The sequence below is a fragment of the Notolabrus celidotus genome, chromosome 12, assembly GCF_009762535.1.
Source record: "Notolabrus celidotus isolate fNotCel1 chromosome 12, fNotCel1.pri, whole genome shotgun sequence".
Classification (NCBI taxonomy): domain Eukaryota; kingdom Metazoa; phylum Chordata; class Actinopteri; order Labriformes; family Labridae; genus Notolabrus; species Notolabrus celidotus.
The window spans coordinates 4,528,013-4,553,373 of NC_048283.1; the positions used below are offsets into that span (position 1 = coordinate 4,528,013).

Below are 25,361 nucleotides of genomic sequence, written 5' to 3' on the forward strand. Positions count from 1 at the left end.
TGAGACCAACTTTACACAACAAACTTAATACAGGTAGTTGAGATAACTACTTTGATGTAATTTTCAACAAAATTGAACGTTTTTTGTTTACTTAACCAAAAAATCATTTTCAGGCCAACAATTTTAAGTTTTCATTTTTACACTGTGGAAGTGGCTGCTTGCTTGGTCCAGAAACACCTCTTTAAAAGCAGCAGTAGAACAAGTATCTAAAACAGTTTGCTACTTATTTAATATCTGATGACTTATCTCTGAATCTTTGCAGCTCAAAAACAGAGTGAAGTTTTAGGCGAGACAGCTGAAGAGCAGTGATTATTTTCTGAACGTCAAACCAGGAACAATTTTTCCAATGTTTTCACTGATTTTTGCTGGAAGCCACACAAAGATCTTCCATCTTATCTGCAGGATATTACACCTCCATTTCACATGTCACTGAGGCTGCACCTTTATATTTCATTCTGGAAACTGTAGAAAACTTTTTCAATCCAATGTAAAAAAAAAAAGAGAGAGAGATTGGCAGCGTTCTCATATTTCATTTGGATTTGTTTTGTTGCCTGCAACGCTGCTGTCCCACATTCCCAACCAGCCCACCCTCCTTCTCTCTCTCTCTCACTCTCTCTCTGCTTTGCATTGTTACACTGGGAGACGTGACACATAATCCCTACTGCTGGGTTCACAGTGCCATGCAGGCATCCTAGGGTATGTGTACATAATATACGAGGAGAGATTATTATTGGGTAAAGCACTCATTTTTTTTGTTGTTGATGCCGAGGCATCCAAGCTTCTCCTCCTCCCTCTCCCAGTTTTACTCCTTTTCCTGCTGTCTCTGTCTCTCCCTCTCTCTCTGTCTGTCTCTCTCTACCTCCCTCCCTCCCTCCCTCCCTCTCCCTCTCTCTCTCTCAGCCTCTTACTGTTGCTCTTTCTTGTTGCAATCTCCCTATTTTCAGTCCCCAGAGTGTCACAAAGCTCTTCAGCAGACAGAGACACAATTCCCTGAGTTGAGCTTGCAAACGAGCTCAGTGCAGCTAAAAACAGCCACTCATCTTTGTCAGCGGATGGCACACTTCATGAGTGATACCTCAGCCTCCCTGTTGTTACACAGTGTTTTTTAACAACAGCATGCACGCTGGGGTTTTAAAAAGGCACTGGCAGCCTAAGTCTGGAATAAAATGTTGTCTTTCCACTTCACTGAAATCATTTCTAATGGAGCCAAGGATCAGCCTGTTTCTGCTTGATTCTTCTGGTGCGATTTATTTTGGAAAACTTGCATTGATGTCGCTTTTAAATCCTGGTTATTTAGCTCAAGTTGGGCCACACAGCTCACTGTGATGTTTGCATGAAAGGAATCTGATGGCAGTCAGATTTATTGGATTTAAGTGAGCTGTTATAAACCTTCAATGACCCCTTTGCTGACAAAATAATCGTCTGATATCGACAGTGATCTCTGACAGCTAGAAGCTCTCACAGTCCTGACTTCAAACACACGACAGAAAACACACGTTGATTATTTTAAGGCATTCGGCCGAGGTAGAGGGAGTGTGTCGTGCAACGCCGGTGAAGAAGTGATGCAAACTTTCAGTATGGCATGCAAAATGCATGCTCGCCATGCTGCTGAGTCATCTCGGTGTCCGGTGTGGTTTATTTGTACACACGGCACGTCCTTCCTCAAAGATGCTGTGCAGTGAAGGAATGAGAAATTTAGTTTATGTCAGCAACATAACTTGTAATTAATTTGATGGTGTGTCTGTGTCAATACAGCGGATCAGAAATCTGTATCTCACTTGAGAATTTCATGGAGAAAAGCTGATAGTACCCCGGCATCCTGGAATGCACTCTGTATCAGAATATAAAAGCTTAAGCTAAACAACTTTCAAAGTAACATGAGGCGACATGGTGCGACAGTGCATTTCTCTGTGTTCACCCTCAAAAAGCAAAGACATGCCACGCTTGTTTCCCGCCGTCTGGGATTTATTCATTGTGAAGTGTAAAGAATTTTTCAGACAGCTGACGCATTTGAACGCTTTTGAACAGCGTCTCCTTGTGTTTTGTCTCGCCACATCATCCTGCTTCAAGTGAAAAATACATCCAACTACAGAGGAGGAACAGGGGGAAGAAATGCTGCTTTCTTGTGTTTGGAGTATTTGCTCCTCGTCTTCTTCCCTCTCACCTGCCATGCACCGAGGGAGATCAAATCAAAAGCAGAAAGATGCATATTTGCTGTATATTGTAAAGTTTTCTACTTGAAAGGATGAAATTCTAGTGTAAATGGAGTTTGAGACGGTGTGATGAGTGAAGTTTTGTGCTCAGCAGTTACAGCAGATGAAAATGTTTTCAACCATCATCGAAGCTCATCTTGTGCCAACATGTCTCATACGTATTCATGCAAGTGCACCCTCTGTGAACTGTGAGGAACACAAAAGTCAGAGGATTACAACTTATATTTCATTCTGCCGTTCCTCTTGCAGGTGCATGTCAAGCCGACCTCTGAGTTTTGATGGAATCACTCTAGGCTGGTATTTTCTCTTAAAGCCTCTGGGAACCAAAATCAACAAAAACGTTCTACCTCTGATATTTCAGACCAGATGTAAATACTAAAAACTATGTAAAAATATTAGAACTCAGCTTCGATACATTTTTCAAATATGTTTAATTAAGTTTTTTAACACGTTTTCACACTGGGTTTTAAGGGGGTTGGTTTAACCTAGATATTTATTATGTAATAAATATCCAACCAATCAGAAATGAAACTCTAAGTCACGTGCAAACATGTTCAAAAAAACTCCTCCGCTCCTGCTCAGACCGTCTCAGCCAGCTCCCCTCAGTGTTGTCTTAGCTGTTAGCTTGTTTGGTAATCACGTACTTCCTGCTATCTGTCTGTATAGCTGTCTCTCTGCTCTTTGCACCGCTGTGCTCTTGTGTCCCTGTCTGCAAATCCAACGGTGAAGATGACAGCTTGTTGTCATTCTTCTGTTTTCCTAACTGCGGTGGATTTGGGGAAATTTTGGGACGCGTTGAGTTGCAGCCGAGTGGCTAAAGCAGTCCCGCATAGGCTCCGCTCATTTCTAACCAGCCCTCAGGACCGATTCACTAACTTTCCCCAGGGCCGGTTCACTAACTTTCCCCAGGACCGGTTCACTAACTTTCCCCAGGGCCGGTTCACTAACTTTCCCCAGGACCGGTTCACTAACTTTCCCCAGGACCGGTTCACTAACTTTCCCCAGGACCGGTTCACTAACTTTCCCCAGGACCAATTCACTAACTTTCCCCAGGACCAATTCACTAACTTTCCCCAGGACCGGTTCACTATCTTTCCCCAGGACCGGTTCACTATCTTTCCCCAGGACCGGTTTACTAACTTTCCCCAGGACTGGTTCACTAACTTTCCCCAGGACCGGTTCACTAACTTTCCCCAGGACCAGTTCACTAACTTTACCCAGGACCGGTTCACTAACTTTCCCCAGGACCGGTTCACTAACTTTCCCCAGGACCGGTTCACTAACTTTCCCCAGGACCGGTTCACTAACTTTCCCCAGGAATGGTTTACTAACTTTCCCCTGGACCGGTTCACTAACTTTCCCCTGGACCGGTTCACTAACTTTCCCCAGGACCGGTTTACTAACTTTCCCCCGGACCGGTTCACTAACTTTCCCCAGGACTGGTTCATTAACTTTCCCCTGGACCGGTTCACTAACTTTCCCCAGGACCGGTTTACTAACTTTCCCCCGGACCGGTTCACTAACTTTCCCCAGGACCAGTTCACTAACTTTCCCCAGGACCAGTTCACTAACTTTCCCCAAACAGCTTAGAGTTTAGTCAAACAGCTCCGTTTGACACCCGGAGCCGAGCTCCTCTGCGTGCACATACTACACTTTAGCCTCCGCTGCTCTGGGCGTCCCATGGTCCTGATGCCCCGGAGACTACAGAGTGATAAAACTAATAAATGATAGAAGTCCTGATTCTGAAGTATTTTGTGACTCAGCACTCAGAGACCATTTGAAATGAATAATTTTCAGATTCTGAAAGTACTGTTGAGTACTTTGACCAAACATGTGTTGTACATTCTTTGGTGCTAAATGAGTCTCAGAGACTATTGTCTTAGTTGCCTTTATGGATGGGAGTAAAGAGTCAGTTTTCTTGAGACTTATCATATAAATACATGAAGACTTAAATATTCCATTTACGTTTTCAGGGCCTTTAAGAGTGGATCAGACGACTTCATGCTCTGTCTGTGCTCAGGGATTCAGTATCTGTGAGCTTTCACTTTCATCTCTGTTACTGCTCTCATCAGTGTCATCGTCACACCCAGCAGGTGACTGTTTCCAAGGAAAAAGCTCCAAATAACTCAAATACAGTATCAGCTCACAACAAAACCAGCAGGCTGACAGAGTTAGCGACTAGCAGCTGAACACAGCGGAGCATTTAGCAACAAAAAATACAGACAGATATTTCCCTCTGGAGTTAACGGGGAGCAAGACAAAACTTAAATCAGTGTGTTGGACTTTAATTCACCAAGAGACAATAGGCTCTGCTCCAAACACATGCTTCTGATGCTCAGTGTCTGCTGGATGTGTAAACAAACAACCACTGGATAAGAAGTTTTGTTGACTTTAAAGAGATGATACAGGAAGCTGGTGCATGCAGAGAGTTTACATACACGCTTCAATTAGCATTCTCTCCTCCTGTAAAAAGATAGCTTAGCATTAAAGATACTGCCATTCTGTATGCATGCCCTGCTTCTACTTGCTAACATAACAGTGACAAATCACCTCGCTGAAGTCACAAAAACAAAAACATCTCTATGACTCGACTGCACTGAGGCTTAACTCCCTAAAGACCTGACTCGGGAATGGAAGACAAACACTCCAGTTGTTTTGGTGAAGAAAAAAATAGATGATAAGTGTGACAGGCAGACCCGGCTAACACTTACTTACTGACACGTTTGAGGGAGAGAGCATGGTGTGAAGAACTCTGTTAATGCTGCTTAGAGTTAAACATAATTTATTAAAATGACATTTAAAGAAGTCGTTCTTCTTTTACTTCAAATTCCAACAGAAAGCTTACATGACAAGATTGTGTCACTTCATCCATCATCTGAAAAGGTTTCACATAAAGATTCTTATTACATAAAGTATGAACCCCATGATTGACATAATCATACATTCATTAATCAATCAGTCTCTATTTATATCAAACCAATTCATAACATCTTATCTGAAGACGCTTTATAAAAAGAGCCCGTCTAGACTACTTTGTTGGTACACAAAGACCAAACATCAAGACGAACGAGAGAGAAGATTCAGTCTGATCTCATCTTAATCCACCATGAGCAGAGCACTTGGCAGCATTTAGCAAGTTACAGGGGCAAGGACAAACTTCCTTTAACAGGCAGAAACCTCCAGCAGGACCAGACTCATGTTAGACACACATCTGCTGAGACTGTGTGAGGCTTGGAAAGGGGGATAGAGACAGACGACAACAGCTCATTCAGACCTTATTTCACCACTATCACCTCTCTCTCTCTCTCTCTCTCTCTCTCTCTCTCTCTCTCTCTCTCTCTCTCTCTCTCTCTCTCTCTCTCTCTCTCTCTCTCTCTCTCTCTCTCTCTCTCTCTTTCCAGCCCCAACTCGGTCTCTGCAGATGGCTGTCTAACATGAGTCTGGTCCTGCTGGAGGTTTCTGCCTGTTAAAGGAAGTTAGTCCTTGCCACTGTAACTTGCTAAATGCAGCAAAGTGCTCTGCTCATGGTGGATTAAGATGAGATCAGACTGAGTCCTGTCTGTGAGATGGGACTGGATCTTATCCTGTCTTGATGTTGGGTCTTTGTTAATAATAGAACATAGAGTACAGTCTAGACCTGCTGTGTTTGGAAAGAGTCTTCAGATAACATTTGTTGTGATTTGGCGCTATATAAATAAAGATTGATTGATTAATTGAAGATACATGTAACCTTTGATTACAAAAAAAGTAGAATTACCTAGTTCTTTTGTCTTATTTTCACTCACAGTTGCAGGAAATGCAACAAAGTCACCTTAAAACTGCACCGTGGTTTGGGTGTTATGAACATCTCTTTGTTGTGTAACTTATGAATATCTTGGGGGTTGTGTGGGTCGTTATGAGTGCTGGGAAAGTTACTCATAATTAGTAATTAGCTAAAATCACTAGTTAGTTGCATCAGAAAGGAACTTTATAATTGAGTTACTGAATTATACAAGTTATACGTTTCTATTTAAAACTTTATGTTTATCAAGGTTTTTCCTTTTCTTGGTGTAATCTGTTGTTTGGTTCGATGCTTCATGAGACTTAAATTTCCTTCTTGCTACAACTCACCACTTTATTTCAGTCCTTTACCTTGAGAAGGGAAAATAATGCTGGTGTTTCACAGACAGATAGCTCATGCTAAATGTTGATGTTCAGACATTGTGTGTTTACTGCACATTAAAATCCTTCTCACTCAAGATGCTACTGTAGTTCAAAGTTGGATGATTAATCATACATAGTTGTCCACTATTTGACATAAAGTGATGAGTAACGAGTCCTTTGTAGTTTCTGTAACTGTTAAAACATGATTGAATTTGAAAACTCAACACTTACTGCAGATAGTGGTGGGGTTACAGGCACATGTTGCACATGAAGCTGCTTACCCTTGCATTGCACACGTGTCTCTGCAGTGTAGTTTCTCATAACCAGTTTCTAAATGTGAATATGTTCTGTTTGTCCTCAGACTGGAGCACCTGTCAGCTGAGTCCAAACGCTGTATGTGGTAGCGGCATCAAGACCCGGATGCTGGACTGTGTTCGAAGCGATGGGAAATCAGTGGACCTCAAATACTGTGAGGAGGTGAGACCTGCAAAAAAATCCTCAAGTTAGATTTTCCCTCTTTCTCTCTTGACTTTTTTTTTCTTGACATCTTCTTGTAATGACTCAATCACATCAGTCATTACAACATATTATTGCACCCTTGCACTACTATTAGGCCCTGAGGAACATGAAATATTCAGATGTGTTCCCACGCAGAGATTGTTGTTGAGGCTTCAGGCGGAGGGTTTAATTCATTCCTAATGTGTCTCTGCTCTCTGTAATTGTAGCCGGCGGGCTGCGGCACAGCCGTCCCCACAGCTATTTAACCCTTGGCCCACTTCATCATCTGGCTCGTTCACAAAAACACATTGTGTCAGAGTGGCTTTCACAATGATATTCCAACTCTGCTGGTCCTGATGCTGCTCAGCAAAGTCTCTCCCCCTGCCAGAACAAAGGCTGCTGGGATTTGTAGTGCAGAGAGGTCAAGCAGCTGACAGGCCGTGACAGATTGAGTTGGCTGTGTTGGAGCTGTTCAGTTTTATTCTGAATGATTTGATGGTAATTCATGAATCACCCCTCCTCATGTCCTCCATGTGCTGCAGCTGAATTTGGAGAAGAAGTGGCAGATGAACATCTCCTGCGTGGTCGAGTGTCCCGTCAACTGTCAGCTGTCGGGGTGGTCCCCTTGGTCAGACTGCTCCAAGACGTGCGGATTAGAAGGTAAGATTCATAATGGACAGGACATTCTGTCAGGCACTAAAATCAATACCGATGGTACAAACTGTTGTTGACATTTAGTTGACATTTTGATCTGGAGAAATTGCCGGTGTGACAGAAAAAACATAGCAAGAAGAAAGTTACCTTCCACTAACGAGACAGCTTCTGTGAGCGCACATATATCTTTGAATTAAAGGGAATGTGTCTGCGTCTTCATCCTTATGTCTGATTGCTTTGAGTTATGAAAGCAGAAAGAAACACCTGCAGCTGCTGTTTTTCTGAGCAGCATCAAACTCTGAGCTCCTCCAGCCACAAGCTCAGCCATGTTTTGCAGCTGGTTGCCTTGAAACCTTCAGGCTATTTCAAATTAGATTTTCAGTCCACTCCTGTATGCAAACTGCCTCGATGTCCAACTTAAAAACATGATATCAAAAGTACGATTTGGTTATGTTTAGAGCAAAGCTTCCCCCTTATCTCCCACTCTCTCATCCCTTTACTTCCTTCAGCTGTCACATTAAGAAAGGTAAAAATGGCACAGAACATGCAGAGGATTTTATATCCAAGGATATATTTCACAGAGTTTTTGCTGACTTGGATATTCAGCTGTTTTTTCCAGACGCCGGAGTAGACAGCTTAAGAAATGCAGCAGACCGAGGTCAAGGCTGCTGCTCCTTGCTTCGAATGCATCGCGGTACATTTAGTTTACTGCCGGCACAGCTCCAACAGCACAGAAACTTAGTGTCCCTGATCAGTACAGCAAGGACCGAGAGGAATCGCTTTAATTAACTTAATTCACCATCAATACTCGTTCGACATCCACATAAATGTGGCACGGATTCCCTCTAAGCATGCTCTCACGGTGACATATGTTCTGATGTTATCTGATCATTGCTCTTTTTATGGTGAAGAGTTAGTTCACTTCACAGCAAAGTCAAAAGCTTGAGTAAGCAAAGGGAGGGAAAACATCATCAAATGGCACATAAAGCACACCTCAGGGATACATAACACCTTCATTAAGGCCAGTCTTTAAAACAAAGTCGATGTGTTTCTGAAGACTTGTTATAAAATATGATGCAGAAGAAGTCAGACTGAGCTTGGCTGCTGCGATGGAGAATGTCCAAACACAGCCAGACGTTGAATTAGCAGCAGACACAAGAGTCCAGTGATTCAGCTAAATCAGGTTAATCCTTTAAAACCTCACTGGTCTGCAGCCGATCCGGTCTTTGCAAATTCATGCCGTGCCGCCAGATAAATCCTGCTATGAGTCAAAATACTGCGGGAATGTGTTCAGAAAACTCACCAAAACAACAACAACAATAACTCAATTTGAGAGGAAGATGCAGCAAGCCATGGGGAAAGGAACCAATAAAAACAGAGATTGAAACTCTTGGGATTCAATGTTTTTATACAACTTGTGTTGCTTCAGTGAGGAATGAGAACAAATGGATGGTTTGTGGTTCTGTCAGGTGAAGTGGATCGAGATGATCTTAAACACAGAAGTGCCCTGTTAAAAGTATTTTCTTTTTCTTTTTAAAGTTGAATTTTTGGGGCTTTTACACCTTTATTTAGACAGCAGGTAGAGCAGGAACCTAGGTGAGAGAGTGGGGGAATGACATCTGTGAAAGGAGCCGCAGGCTGGAATCGATCCCAGGCCACCCATTACATCGGCGCGTGACTTGCCTGAAAAGCCCTCTTCATCAGTCCTCCTCAGAACACTCTGTTTTCCCTCTGACCACACCCCCTTAGGAAGTGGATGTGCCCTCGGCTCTCCGGCACGTTGATCTAATGTTTACATGTTGGCTGAATATACACGGCTGCTCAGAGATCACGTTACTTCAACCCTCTGAATCTGATCCAGAATCTGATCCTGACGGAGAGGCGCCTGTAGCAGGACCTTTCTGAAGGATTGGTCACAGATTTAGTGTTTCTTGTTGTTTTATTTATCAGTATGTAGACGTGTGTCTTGATACACAGCTACGAACATGTAGCTATGTGGCTATGCTAACTAGCGCTAACACTTATTCATGATAAATAAAAATCATCCACTAGATCTTCAAATCTGCAGGCCTGGGGAGTAAAACCGACCTCTACCAGAAAGGCAGCGGGACCTTTTCTGAACCATTGGTCACAGATTTAGTGTTTCTTGTTGTTTTATTTGTCAGTGTGTCTTGGTACACAGCTACAGCTACAGCTACAGCTACAGCTACAGCTAAAGCTACAGCTACAGCTATGAACATGTAGCTATGTGACTATGCTAATTAACGCTAGCACTTTTCCATGACAAATAAAAATCATCCACTAGATCTTCAAATCTGCAGACGTGGGGAGTAAAACCGACCTTTGTGTTTATTAAGACAGCCTACAACTAGCATGCCTCCTTCCTAAGCTCCTTGTTAGCACACATGTGTACAGGTAATGAAAAACGGAGGAGGGATTCAGTATTATTTTATACAGTCTGGGCTGAACAAACTCCGAGCTCTGACTCCGTGACAGACCGGATATTGTTGTTACGTAACAAAAACACGGAAGTCTGAAACGGCTCGTTTCACACACATTTACAGAAAGGTGTAGAAATCAGAACAGGGGCAGAATGGATTTTTTTTAATTCTCGGGGGGTTCGTAGACATGCCAGGGACACATATTTCAGGTAGAGAACCATTAAAAAGTCAATTTTGCATGATATGTCACCTTTAAACAAAAGATACATTCATGCACACTCCATCAGTTTTTATCACACAAATGCTTGTAAACTCATAATATCCACATCCATGTTCATTAATTCGCCTCCTTTTTGCCCTCACTGTTTGTCCTTTGGAAAGTCTGAAGTTAAGGACATACATTATACTGTATGGAAACAAGCTGTAGATGGCAGACTGGATATCATATCATGGTTTCGGAGCAGCAGTAGCTCGGTCTGCAGGGACTTGGCTCGGGCACCAAAGTATAGAAATTTGGCTGGTAGCACTGCAGAGGTGCCCTTCAGTGAGGCACTGAACCTCCAACTGCTCAGGTCGCCTCTCACTGTGCAGCATCCTCACTCTGACAGCTCTCCATTGGTGCATGATCTTAGGACCCTGTTTGTGCACCTGTGTGTGTATTTCCAGTTTATGTATGTGCTGCATGTTGAACAACAGAGTTAGGACAATTAATTTCTACTCTGGGGTTATTTAAGAGTGTCTTCTTTTTCTTCAGTAAGTGAAAGCAGAACATTAAGTGAAGTGGAGAGTTAAAAACAGTACAAATGGGAACAGATTACCCCATTTTTGAACACATACACTACCAGTCCAAAGTTTGGAAACACCTTCTCATTCAAGGGTTTGTATTTATTTTAATTATTGTAAACACTGTAGATTAATACCAAAGACATCAAAACTATGAAAGAACATATATGGAATTATTTAATTAACAAAAAAGTGTTAAATGTGTTTAATATTTTAGATTCTGTAAAGTAGCTCCCTTTTTCCTTCATGACAGCTTTGCACACTCTTGGTATTCTCTCAGTCTGCTTCATGAAGTGGTCTCCTGGAATGGTTTCTAATTAACATGAGCCTTGTCAAGAGTTCATTTGTAGAATGACTTGCCTTCTTAATGTGTTTGAGACCATCAGTTGTGTTGTTCAGAGGTAGGGTTAGTACACAATGGATAGCCCTATTTGACTACTGTTGTAATCCAGATTATGGCAAAACCAGATTATTTCATAGTTTTGATGTCTTCAGTATTAATCTACAATGTTGAAAATAATGAAAATACATAAAAAACATTGAATGAGAAGGTGTGTCCAAACTTTTGACTGGTAGTGTATGTTAACAGCTGTCTGGTATGTTGTTCCCTCATGGAAGAAGAAATCATGGTCAACCAGACCACAAGTTTGGTGCAACAACACACTTCTCTTTTCTCTGACTCACATAAACCACCAAGTGCAGAAACAATGTATTTATTTAAGCATGTTTTATTCTATACTCTGCAAATAATATTACATCCTCATGGCACTATAATGCTGTCATGTGTGTCCCTCACACTGTTGGTGTGTTTTTCCTGTGCTGCTCAGAAGGTGTCAAAATGTGTCTTTTTATCTCTCAGTGACCTGGTGGGAGATGAATCAGGGTTGGCGTGATCTCAGATCCATTAAATGCACAAATACAACCCACAAGTGATTCAGTGAGACGATGCCAAATACCAAGGGTCATATCTAACACTAGTGTGCTTGGAGTAAACACAATAATGTCATCAAGTAGGTGATAATAACGCTGTTAATGTGCTGTGATGATGTGAGGAGGCAGACCTGAGGTTTATTATCATGACTCTCGTTAGAATCCTTCTGATACTCCCGTCTAATTATTCTTTGGGCGAAGTGTTTCAGGAAACACAGAACACCTGCTTTGTTTTTGTTGTTTCAGGTCCTGAATGAAACATTAAACAATATGTAATTACGCTGGATGTAATGTTTCCTGCATGCAAACAAATTATTTTCTGCAATCAAGCACAACTGAGCCACGGGTGCAACTTTGTGAACACTCCCCGGGCTGTGTGTCTTAAAGGGGAAATTAAAAAAGCATGTATAATGCAAAAGAGTCAATTTTATGATCCAGAATTTAAAGAGTGTTTTTGTACAATGCATTCATGTAAGCCTGATGCAGACATGCATTTATACCATAGACTGTATGATGAATGGACGTAGTATCCGTGACGTCACCCATCTGTTTCTGAAGAGCTGTTTTGAGGCTGATCGCCAGTGGGAGTCATATTGCTGCTGTCGAGCGATTGTGATGTAAAGAGGCGGGCTTTGAGCCTCCTAGCCAACAGCTACAGTCCCGCCTGTCAATCAAGTCAGCTGTGCCTCTCATTGGAAGGCTCGTAATCTAAATATCTTCGAAATTGCTGCGTTAGATAAAAATGAACTTCTGTACAGTGTGTGTGGATAGAGAAATGAGCTATCCAGACTACACTCGTCTTTTGTACCAGGCTGTAAACATGTTTATTTCTGCTGTAAAGATCGTCTTTGTTGAATTGGTGTGTATGTGGTTTCCGGTACTTCCAGAGCCAGCCTCAAGTGGATCCTCGATGAACTGCAGTTTTTAGAATTTCCGCATTGGAGTTTTTTAGACCGGAGGTTGCCACTTGATTTATACATTATATTTACTCTGGGTTTTTAAGTTATATTTTTGGCCTTTTTGCCTTTATTGTATAGGACAGCTGAAGAGAGACAGAAAATTTGGGGAGTAGAGAGCGGGGGAAGACATGCAGGAGATGGTCGACCGGCCAGGAATCGAACCGGCGACCACTGCGACGAGGACTGTAGCCTCTGTATGTGGTGCGCTTAGACCGCTAGGCCACCAGCACCCCTACTCTATTTTTTTTCATGTGGCGGCATCCCAGTCTTTTTAATTATCCAGGTCATTTGGCTCAGCAAGAACCAGCTTGTTCAGCTCTCAAACGGCTCTTCATGGTACCATTTTGTCTAACGAGCCGGTTCTTAGACCAAGGTCATTCAGGACCGACATATACTCCCCAGATGCTGTCTGCTGCCACAGTGCTGCGTTCAAGCTGCAAAGTCAAGTAACACAAAAATGACAACGTTGAAGAAAACTGTATTTAATGGAAGTCAAAGGTTGAATTATGTTGGATAATTCATGTTTAACAGATTAACAGGCAGTGGCCAGCTCTAGAGGCAGAGACTAGAAATGTAGCAGCTTAAATGGACCGCCAAATTGGGACATGTCATTGGTCAGGTTATCCTGAGTATGATGCATGTCAATTGTGAAATCAGTGCAGCTCCAGTTGCCTTCCTGAACTCGCTCTCAAGTGCTGCTCCATTTAAGAATGTGTTGCATGGGGTGTTGGTGGACTAGCGGTCTAAGCGCCCAACATACAGAGGCAATAGTCCTCGTCACAGGGGTCGCCGGTTTGACTCCTGGCCGTGACCATGTCCTGTGTGTCTTCCCCCACTCTCTACTCTCCACACTTCCTGTCTCTCTTCAGCTGTCCTATCATAAAGGCACAAAAAAAAGAAAGTGTTGCAGAAACATGCGAGTAAACACCTCCAGGTCTGCAGGAGTCTGCTTCCATAAAGCTTCAGGAAATATGTCCACCTAGAATCGTTCCTCACTGCTTAGCTTTGAAGGAACTTATTTCCTCAACAGCTTCCTCTGCATATACTACTGTATGTGACTCCACACTAAAGTGCCACCGCATTGTGTCTCAGTAAAAACATGCACGCTCAGCAAAACTAAAAAAGTCTTTTATCAGACACTTCCTGCTCCCACTGGAGGCGTTTGGCCAGAAAATATCACAGAAAAAAGAGAGGAAGTGTTTATTTAGAAGACGTTACAGTCTTCCCCAATGAGCGGTGAAAATGTGTTCCTCCTGTTGCCGGGTTGTTGTTCCGGCGGTTCACAAAAATTGATTCTGTCCCATTACATCTTCCTGCTCCTCGGGGCTGTGGGGAGCGCTTTGAAGAAGAGGCAGTACAGCGATAGTTTCTAAATCACAAGGAATAAGATAAAAGTTTAAGAAAGGCTAAGGGAGCAAGAGGGGACCTTATTTGATGTGTGTATGTGTGTGTATGTGTGTGTGCGGATAGGATGTTCTCTTGATGGAATATAGAATGAGGTTGTGTGTGCGTGGGAAGGTTGATTTGTGTTTTGTGTGTTGAAAGGTGTCGTAGGTTGGCAGAGGTTTACTCTGAGGTGAGCAGATTGCTGGCTCGGCAGTGTGAAAATAAAAGAGGGATGTGCAGCAAATGAAGGGTTCTGAGGTTTGAGAGTGGGTGGTTTAAAACAGGTAGACAGGAAGGTTGCATTTTAAAACCTCTGAGTGTGTGTGAGTGTGTGTCAGGTTTCTGGGTTGAGGTTTGTAGCTTATTGATAGCAACAGTTCTGCACTTAAATCAAGCAGCCTCTGAGGTGTTCGCTGCTGTAATATATCAGATTTATTTAAAGAGTGTTTGCTGATTGAAGTGGGAGAAAAATATTTTACTCAAGTGGACCAAGAGTCAATCAAGATGGCAGAGAAAAGTGCAACATTTCAGCCTGTTTGCAGAATCCTGCATGTTGAAATGAAGTGCTCTTGTGCAACATTAATTTAATGCATTCAACACAAACATACACTTGCTCTCAGAATTAGCTGTTTACAGAGAATGGAGTGCCGTGTGGTAAACCACAATGGTCCCTGCATGTGCCTAATCTGTTTGCTTCAGCTGTTCACTGTTGACTTTATTGTGCAGAAAAGAACCACTTTAAGAAAAGAAATCACAGACCATTTATCTCAGATCATGCTGGTGAACCACAAGACCCGGGTTTACGTCGTGAGGGGACAGAGGAAGTCAGAGATGAGCGTGTTGTAGTTGCTCATAAAGCGTGGCTCGTTCATATTTATGACCCACATGAAACAGTTTTATTGAAGCGCATCATTTACTGACAGTATGGCGGTGCAATCATGTAAATATAAATCCCTTAAAGGTATGCTTTGTTTTTTTAGTGAAGTTATATGAGGTGCTTGTCAATAGTAAGTGTGTTATTCACACAGGCCAGCTAGGGACAACCGCTGCAGACGGTGTCAGCTCTTCACCGTCATGTAGCTAATTCTTAGAACAACCTAGATGTTAGTGTTGATGATGTATGTGTATGTATGCATGTGTGTGTGTATGTGTGTATGTATATGTAGGTATTTTTATTTATTTAATTTTTTCTCTTCAGTTATTTTGTCATTTTAAATTATTCATCAACTAAATGTATCTTCAAGTGTTTGCCGTTAACTGATTTATCTGTTTATTTCATTAATTTCATTTTTATTATTATCAATTTTATTTCATGTCACATGTCTGAGCCCTTGTTTGATTGTATTGTCTTGTTAATACATTTAAAAAAGTTACAAATTAAAATATATTTTATTTATTTTTTAATGTTGATGTAAACGTACGCTCCATTTGGAAATTTGTCAGCACTTCACTTTGCTATCAGAAAGGCTTTTCATGTTGCACTATTCACAGACACACATGTTCTTCTGCCTGTTGATCAGCTGATCGAGCCTCTAATATACAAGGTGTTGACATCATGTGAATTTCAATATATTTGCATCTTAGTTTGATGTCACTTTGAGCAACACATGCTGAGCATTATCGAGCTGACACAGTAATGTCTGCAGAGTTGTTATGCCAGCTCATTTTTCCCTTCAACAGCTAACACTGTGTATTATGAAGAGGTAAACATACCGTGCACATCGTGGGTTGTGTTGCCATGCAATAAAAAACAGTGAGAGCCAAAAACCTTAATTTAAAGGCGAACTTCTGTTCAGCTTTTCTGGTTTTCTGATTTTCAACTCATGAATATTGAAGAAAGTTGGTGAAAAACTGCGGTGTTCAGTGAGGCAGGGAACTCTGGATGTTTGGTGCTGCATCAGCAATAATAACCTCAGATTTTAACTTCTTTAAGCCTTGGTATTTTTGGAGTTACTCACTTTTAAGGTCCAGTTGTTGAAATGTTTGTAGATGAGAGTCAAGTAAGGAGGAAGTGTGCTAAGTCTTGCCCTCTGAATGGACAGAATACTGTGTTGTTTCTTTGTGGACCAAACATGGACCAGCTTACAGAGCAAGACAGATCACAGTGATCAGATGAGGTGAAATATGTGAGCTGTGATTTATGGCATCCATTGGCTCCATTAAGAAAGGAGTTGCATGTGTACATTGTGTATGTCATATGGGAAGATACCTAATGTTAAACTGATGATGTCATCCCTTTGTGTTCCTCCAGGAAAGATGTGGCGGCAGCGATCGGTGGTCCAGGCCTCTCAGGGCGACGGCCGGCCCTGCTCCTCTCAGATGGAGCAGTGGAAGCCCTGCCCGGTCCGACCCTGCTACCGCTGGCAGTACAGCCCCTGGTCTGAGTGTCGGGTGGAGGTAGGTTAATAAATCATAGCATTCTACTGTAATCCAGGGACACTAATTAATAATGATTGCATCGACTGTCAGCTACAAGAAACGCCCGCCCTGACAGGTCCCCGCCTCTGCTGAGATCAATGCGCGCAAGACCCGAGCCAAAAAGTGGATTTCAGGAGAGAAATCTCAGCACCTGGCAAAAAAAATAATGGACTCTTTAGTATTGATGAACAACCCTATCAAATCCCTGCTTGTGCAGTTATTTTGTGAGATGGACGCTAAAAATCAATCTAATGCACTTGTAATGCTGATACATTACAGTTAACTGATACCCTTGCCAAGATATTTGGCAGTCATTGCACTTAATTTTGCGTGGAGAGCCACCGGGTCAGAATATTAAAGTAGTCTGCTGTGTCGCGTAATGACATAAAACAAAACTTCCCGGGCATTTGTGTAGTTTTATGGGCACACAGAGCAACATGTCAGCCCTTATCATTCATTTAGGCCATTTGTTACTCTAAATTAACTCCGTCAACCGTCCTGTAATCTCAGCCCTCTTCTGGAGGCTGACGGGGGGAAACAGAGACAGAGAGAGGAAACATTTTCTAACCACATTCCCTTCATCTAAGGTCGCCCGTGATCCATTTATCTCACATCCTCTCTTGTTATTGAGACTTTCATACAGGGCGTCCGCAGAGCTTTAAAGTCCTGTTTGATTTGGCAACACTAGGTTTGGTTACAGCAAGAGCTCAAAAATATCTAAGCTACAGTGCAGACAAACAGACACATGGTTTATGATGAAGTCTGTCAACAATACGTCAACATGCATCCTCGTTATGGTTCCCCATGTAGTCTATAAGTAAACTTCCAAAAGAGTAGGACGTTTGCATCTTTCCTGTTCTTCTTCTTCTTCCTCTTCTTCTTCCTTTAAAGCAGTTGCCAGCCTGTTGGTGCATGACAAGGTTTCTCATCGTCTATTTGTGGCAGATCTTTCCAGTTTCACTACCTCTTTACGAAGATTTAGAGCTCATGTGCTGACAAAAATGCAGACACTTCTGTTTTGTAGACCACACTGATTGTTTTTAGGTGACAAATACTTGCACACCCTTGCAGACACAATGTTTCACAAGTTCAATACTTTAAACATCCGTCCAACCATCGTCTCTATCTAATCCGGGGTCAGTTTGCAGAGGCAGCAGCTTCAGTTTGTTGTCGCAAACATCCCTCTCCCCAGCAACGTTATCCAGCTCCTCCTAGGGGGATCCCGAGGTTTTCCCAGTCCAGATAGGATGCATAATCCCTCCAGCACGCTCTGGGTCTACCCCGGGGCCTCCTCCCAGTTTGTGTGCCCCAGAAAACCTCTGAAGGGAGGCGTCAGAGAGGCACCCTCATCAAATGCGTCAAATGCCCAAACCACCACAACTGGCTTGAGATGAAGCAGTGGCTCCACTCCGAGCTCCTGACCCTTGAGGCTGAACCCACAACCCTTTGTATCTGTGACCTCGTTCTTTTGGTCACTACCCAAAGACCATAGTTAAGGGTTTGCAAGTAGATCAAATGGTAGATTGAATCTTTGCCTTCCAGCTCAGCTCCCTCTTCACTATAACGGTCCAGTGCAGCGCCCACATTCATGCTGACACAGCACCAATCCACCTGTCAATCCTACCATCTATCTTACCCTTAATCACAAACAAGACCCTGAGATACTTGAACTCCTTCACTTTGGGCAAAGACTCAAATCTTTAGGAGTGTATATATAAGCTTTGAGGTACTTAAAGTATTAAGTTGTGTAATTAACTTGTCTCTAATAAGATTCCATAACACTGCATGTCAACATCTGCTCGTTCTGATAATCACAAAAACAAAAATGTAAACATGATTCACTCGAGCAAATCAGCACAGCAACAAACGTTCTTTTGAAGCGTTCGACGCAAAGCACTGACGTGTCCTCAGTTGTGATGATGTCCACAAAAGAGATGCAGAATTCCTCTTTTTCACTGGTGTACTGAACGAAAATGTGCCAAGACGAGTGTTTTAAGGCAAGAGAGTTAATGAGCATCTTTGTGCACATTTTAATTACATGCATTTTCCTTTGATTTTACAATCTGAACTGAAGATTTAAAACCTGCAGCTCAACAACATCAACCCATTCAAAACACAGCAGTGCTTTTTGTGCTCCAGTTTAAATCACCCTGAACAACAACATTGTTCTCATGCAGCTCCAAATGTGTGCTTTGCATTGTTTCCACTTTGTTTGGTATTGATTCAATGATGGAAATCATTAAGGGATATTGACCTCTACTGTTTTTTAGTGCGGCTATAAAAAGCTTTAATGTGCCATTAATATTTTATGCAGTCTAAATTTATATGCACCCTGTAAAAGGCAGTGTGTATAAATAACATCAGTATATACTTTTACAACTACAAACCTTACAAAGCAGCCGCCACTTCAAGAACTGCTTCAGGTTCTCAAACAAATTATTCTCAAACTCCAACTTAAAAGAGCTGATGGACTCCGTTTTACTTCTGCTTTAATGTTTTACTGCTATGACGCTGAAGCCGAGCGGCTGCAGGCTCATAAGACTCCACTGCCTCACTGTGATAACTCGTCCTCTTTCTTCTTCTGTGGTGTTCCCGTCCTGTCAGAACGTGGTGTGTGGACACGGCATGCGGTACAGGAACCTGTCCTGCCTCGTGTCGGATGGCATCACTGAAGGTGAGAGCTTGGTGGACGAGGAGCTGTGCAGCAGCCTGGAGCTGGCTGTCGACGGAGACAAGCAGATCGTACTGAAGGAGGCCTGCACGCTCCCCTGCCCAGGTAACGGTGCTGATAACATGATGGTTATTTTGAGCTTCCAGTGCTGCTTGAGCAGACTTTCAAAGTCATGTCCAAAACACAGGATGCACTGTAGGCAGTGTTCTCACCAAAATGCTGCTCATTGGATATTCTTACCTGAGTTCCTGGGTCAGTATCAGCCTTCTGAGAAATCTTGTTTGCATGCCTCTGCTCGGGTTTTATCTCTGACTGGAGGCAATATTTTTAGAGTTTTATTCCTGTCTCATACTTGAGCACACAATAGCTCAACAGCATTTTGATGGAATTTCTTTGAATTTGGCTCAAACATCCTGTTTGACTCACAGAGGACTGTGTAGACTATGGTGGTCTAAGGATTAAGGGTTACCTTGACTTTACAAAGAACACTCACGGCCAAATTCCACCAGATCCATGTCCGCTCCATCTCCGGTCCGTCATGGCTTATAGGTTTCTATTGTAATCAATGTGTTAACTTCCACTGGATCCACTCCATTGCTGATCCAGCAGGTTGGAGCCCTCCGGATCAGATACGTAAGACCTGTATCATTGCTGGATGCAGGAGCACGACGCATCAATCTCAACAGAGCAGATGGAGCGGGACAGGAAGTCAGGTTTCACCAAAACAAAATGAAAACATCCGGTTAATTTTCAGAATAAAACACTCTGTGTTATCACCAGATCGTATTTCACTTAACTACAACAACAAACCGTCATGATGAGCGGAGCCAGGCATGGAGTCAACAGGTCAGAGGTTTTCAGAGGACCAGAAAGACAACATGGATGAGGAGAGGAGGAGGAGGAGAATCCTTGATTACAGAAATTGTAGATGTTGCAATTTCTGACCATTATTGTACATTCTTTGATCTGATGTGTTCCTCTCAGCAAATTAATACCGACAGGATCATTAACAAACATTACATCAATGCAGATACGGTTCATTTATTTATTAATGAATTCTCAAAGCACAAATTACCCATCCTTCTATCTTGTGATGCAATGATGGACAACCTCTCCAATACTATCTCGCAAATAATCAATCATATTGCCCCCGTAAAAACTGTAAGAAGAAATGAACCTCCAAAAACACCTTGGAGAAAAAGCACGGATCAGAGATGTACCAGACATGGATCTGGTGGAAGTCCCGTGTCACTGACCCAACTCAAGAACGTATCACAAATCATCATTCTGAACAAACAACAGCTTATCTTAAAGTCACTGTGAGGAGCTTTGGTCACTCCTTTAGATTAAATCTGTAGTTTTATTCCAGGGTGAAAACTGCATTTCCCATGAGCACCATCACCCGCTGTCGTAAAGGTATGACTCTGGCCAAAGCGTGCATTTATTGTGGAAGCAAATTAATTTAATTTAATTTTGTAATTTATTTAATTCTGTAATTTATTTATTATAGGATAGCCCCTTGAGATGCAGCATCTCGTTTCAAGGGGGTCCCAACAAAAACACAAAGCAAAGTAATACACACAAGACAGTAAATCACAACAAACACAGACAGCTCTCCCTCACCCTAACTCACTCCTGGACCCACCCAGCACCCCGCCATCAAACAACACCTTGACAATAGACAGCATCAACAAAAGAAAAGGGCATCAATAAAGCACATTAACACACGTCAGAAACAGGAACAGCTTGTTTTTAAATGATAAAACAAATCTGATTTAAAGCAGTGGATGGAGGTGATGGATTTAAGTGAAGGGGGTAGATTATTCCAATCGGATGGGACTTTGAATTTGAATGACCTGCGACCAATTTCTTTATGGATTCTGGGGACAATGAAGAAGGGATGTTGCGTATGTCTGAGGGAGTATGAAGATGAATATTGAACCAGGAACTCTTTTAGATAGGGCGGACGCATTTATGCATTTAAAAACAAACTGAAGCCAGTGAAATTGTCTTCTTGTTTTAGGCTGAAGCCAATTAAGTGCTTTAAACATGAGGCAATGGTGTGTTCTGTATGGACACCGTAAAACAAAGCGACAGAGAGATCTTCTTTTTAACACAAGACAACTTTCAGCAGGATGCAGAGTGATGAGGTCATACAGTTGTATGAAAAAGTTTGGGCACCCCTGACAACTTCCATTATTTTCATTTATAAATCACTGGGTGTTTTTATCAGCAACTTCATTTTGATATATCAAATAACTGATGGACACAGTAATATTTCAGCCGTGAAATTATGTTTTTTTGATTAACGATAAATGTACAATATGCATCAAAGCAAAATTAGACAAATGCATAAATTTGGGCACTCCAACAGAAAAATCACATCAATATTTAGTAGAGCCTCCTTTTGCAAAAATAACAGCCAGTAGACACTTTCTATAACCTGTAATGAGTGTCTGGATTCTGGTTGAAGTTATTTTGGACAATTCTTCGTTACAAAACATCTCCTGTTTAGTTAGGCTTTATGGTTTCCGAGCATGGACAGCCCACTTCAAATCATCTCACAGATTTTCAATGATATTCAAGTCTGGGTTCCTCTGCATGAATTCCTGAGAACATTTTGAGCAGTGTTTTGGGTCGTTGTCTTGTTGAAATATCCACCCCCAGCGTAACTTCGACTTTGGGACAGATTCTTGAACATTATTCTTAAGAATTTGCTGATATTGAGTGGAATCCATGCAACCATCAACTTCAACAAGATTCCCAGTACCAGCACTAGCCACACAGCCCCACAGCATGATGGAACCTCCACCAAATTTTACTGTGGGCAACTGTTTCTCTTAGAATGCTGTGTTCTTTCGCTGCCATCCATAACGGTGCTTGTTATGCCCAAATAACTCAATCTGTGTTTCATCAGTCCACAGCACCTTACTCCAAAATGAAGCTAGCTTGTCCAAATGTGCTTTTGCATACCTCAAGCGACTCTGTTTTTGGCATGTGCTCAGAAAAGGCTTCTTACGCATCACTCTCCCATACAGCTTTTCCTTGTGCAAAGTGCGCTGAATTGTTGAACGATGGACATTGACACCATCAGCTGCAAGATGATCTTGTAGGTCTTTGGAGGTGGTCTGTGGGTTGTTTTTGACCATTTTCACCATCCTTCGCCTTTGCCTCTCAAATATTTCTCTTGGCCTGCCACATCTGGCCTTAACAAGAACTGTGCCTGTAGCCTTCCATTTTCTCACTATGTTCCTCACAGTGGAAACTGACAGCTGAAATCTCTGAGATAGCTTTTTGTAGCCTTCTCCTAAACCATAAGGATAAACAATCTTTGTTTTCAGGTCATTTGAGAGTTGTTTTGAAGTCCCCATGTCGCCACTCTTCAGAGGAGAGTCAAAGAGAAAAACAACTTGAAATTGGCCACCTTAAACACCTTTTCTCATGATTGGATGCACCTGTCTATGAAGTTCAATGCTAAATGAGCTCATCAAACCAATTTTGTGTTCCAATAAATCAGTGCTAAGTAGTTACAGGTATTCAACCAACAAAATGACAAGGGTGCCCAAACATTTGCACAGCCTATTTTTGACATCTAATTTAATTTCATACAATTTAGTATTGCTACACTCAAAGTTTTTGTCTGGAAAACACCTCAGTACTCAGCTTTGATTAGACAATGAATGACATGCCACTTTGATCATTTTCTGTGAAGACAGAGTAAATTATTATGCAGCCTCAGAGGGGTGCCCAAACTTTTTCATACGAGTGTATGTGTGGTTATCGTGTGACTGATAATCTTTAATATATCAGTCAATAAGAGGCTTCAGTATGAGAGTGAGACTATTTCATAACCAGGTAACAACTCCTCACAGTTCCTTTAAGCATTATATTCTGCATCCTGTCAACTGTCAAAAAACAAAGTGGAGGACAGGTACGTCAATACTGATACATCTGTGACATAAACACACAGACCCACAGATATCAGCTCTACAAATTCTTCCAAAGTATTCCACGAGTGTCTCCTTCTGATGTTTTACAACAGGCCCATATGGCATTCATTCTGTGCCATGACTCAAACAGAACAGAAGATTTGACAGTCTGTCATATTTGGTCAGCGCTGAATGAAAGACAGTCATCTTGAGCGCTCACTTTCAAACCGAGTTGAAGATGTGCGTGAAGAATCCACGTTTTAGAATTTGGAGCTTCTCTGTAGCCGTGTAAATATTTAAAGAACTGTCCGCTGTTATTGCTGCAACTTCAAGACCGAGCGTGTGAACACATCCTGCAGAATCCCACTCTGTTGTTTGTTTGCGTGCTAGGATTACTTGAGTGTTTGTTTGCAGTCAAATGACTCGAAACGCTTTGTTTAATCTTTACACTCCTGGTCCGAGGTTAATGCAGCGCTGTATTCATCATCATTACTGTAGAGATTTGCGGTTCAGTAAAGGCATGAACGTATGAGCATCAGATTTTTAAAGTCAAATATTATTCATTGCAGCAGGAGTCTGTTTGGAGTCTAAAGTGAAGCGATCCATTTTAATTTCCTTTGCAGAGCTTCTCTCAGGTTCAAAGAGCAGACCACAGAAGTCACTCTGCAATGCATAACGCTTTTCTGCATTTTGATTTATATCACAAGGCAGCCACTAAAAATACTTTTGTTACAGGGTAGAATTTTTTATCTCTAACCAGTCGCTCTCAGTGTCGATCATGACCTCTAGATTCAGCACTCACCTGAAGGCAGAATAAATGGACTACATTACAGCAGACACTTTGTGTAACTCTGCCTTTTTATGCGAGTTAAATTTACTGGTCTGTGCTGTATTTCATTGCCTGTAGGTACTCAGCGAGCCCGCTGCTCTCCTCTGCAAAGGCAGCCAGTCTCAATTTTACTCTACATGCACATTTCAGTCTCATATTTACTCCCAGTCTCCCCTATTTTTCTTCTGTTTGCTTGATGTCCGTCCCGAGCTGTTGCCACGTTTGAGATTTAAATCCATATCCACCTCATGGTGAGAAATCTAACATACAGTGTGTAAAACACTGGTGTGGTGATAAAATAAAAAAATCTCCCTCACAGGCCTCCTAGCTGTGAAAGCTGCTCACAGTGCTTGGTGAAGTGCCTGGCCGAGCCGGAGGCGCTGCTGTCAGGATCTATTTTTCTGTTTTATGTGGTGGATGCAAACTATTCGGACCGCCTGCCTTTTCAGCGAAATAGACTGAGAAGCCAATCTAAATAAAAGCTGCGACCCCTTCAGTTCAATTTGTACAGTAAAGAAACACAAAGTGATTAAATCATATACATGCAGAGAGAGATGGAATAACAGACACAAGAGGGTGCAATCAATAATCTGTGTGGGCGAGATAACAAAAACCCTGAGGGCTTAGAGAACTGAGCTACAACCTCCCAGAATAAGAATCTGATGCGCTCTTCATCACAATACGATGTGTTTTTATTCATTGATTCACCTCACATGTGAAGAGAAACGCTGATTAAGACGAGAGCAGATTGAGGAAGTGTTGTCGATGCTGATTATAGGTATGGCTGCTGAAAAAAAATCAGCTGCATTCGTAGTATTCCTCCAGTAAGGTGGATTATGTGAAGACTCTGATACATGAGGGCAATTTACAGTGATTTACATATCACAGGATAGGAAATAAAAGGACATTAAAAAATCAAGATCCTATACGCAATCAGACTCTGTTGTGCAGACAAACCCCTCCTCCACCTCTTGATATGCTCGTGTCAATTTTCAAGCTTTCATGTTAAAGCTTAAAGGAGGAAGATGACCAAATTATGTGCTTCTCAAATGTAATGATGCTGGGGTTACTGGGATATAAACAACTCCAAATCCAACAGAGAGCCAGACAGAGGTGTTAGCCTTAACATGAACTTACTGTCCTCTACTCAGTTACACACAATTCATCTAATGCCAGTTTGCTGGATGGATAAACTGCATGTAAAGCTGCAGCAGGTTACAAACACACTGTTATATTCCTTCCTTTAACGTTTGTGTGTTTCATGCAGATCAATTCTAGAAATTGCTCAAAAACCAAGAACCCCCTCAACCAACGTTGTTGCATCATCTGCAGAAATCTTAAGCTTTAGTAACCTGAAGTGACATACTTTTTTAAAGATCAATCAATCAATCAATCTTTATTTGTATGGCGCCAAATCACAACAAGCGTTATCTCAAGACGCTTTATCAAACATAGGAGGTCTAGACCGTACTCTATGTCAAATTATGAACAGAGACCCAACACCAAG

The 25,361-nt window shown here is 42.0% G+C and overlaps 1 protein-coding gene across 1 annotated transcript in view; it reads left to right on the forward strand.

Moving 5' to 3' along the window:
* Window positions 1-25,361, forward strand: part of LOC117822796 (thrombospondin type-1 domain-containing protein 7A) — a 276,882-nt gene that overhangs the window by 215,415 nt on the left and 36,106 nt on the right. Inside the window, exons 19-22 of the mRNA XM_034697710.1 lie at window positions 6,718-6,833; window positions 7,397-7,514; window positions 16,259-16,404; window positions 19,030-19,201. Coding sequence (XP_034553601.1) covers window positions 6,718-6,833; window positions 7,397-7,514; window positions 16,259-16,404; window positions 19,030-19,201 — 552 coding nt within the window. The remainder of the gene's footprint in view (window positions 1-6,717; window positions 6,834-7,396; window positions 7,515-16,258; window positions 16,405-19,029; window positions 19,202-25,361) is intronic.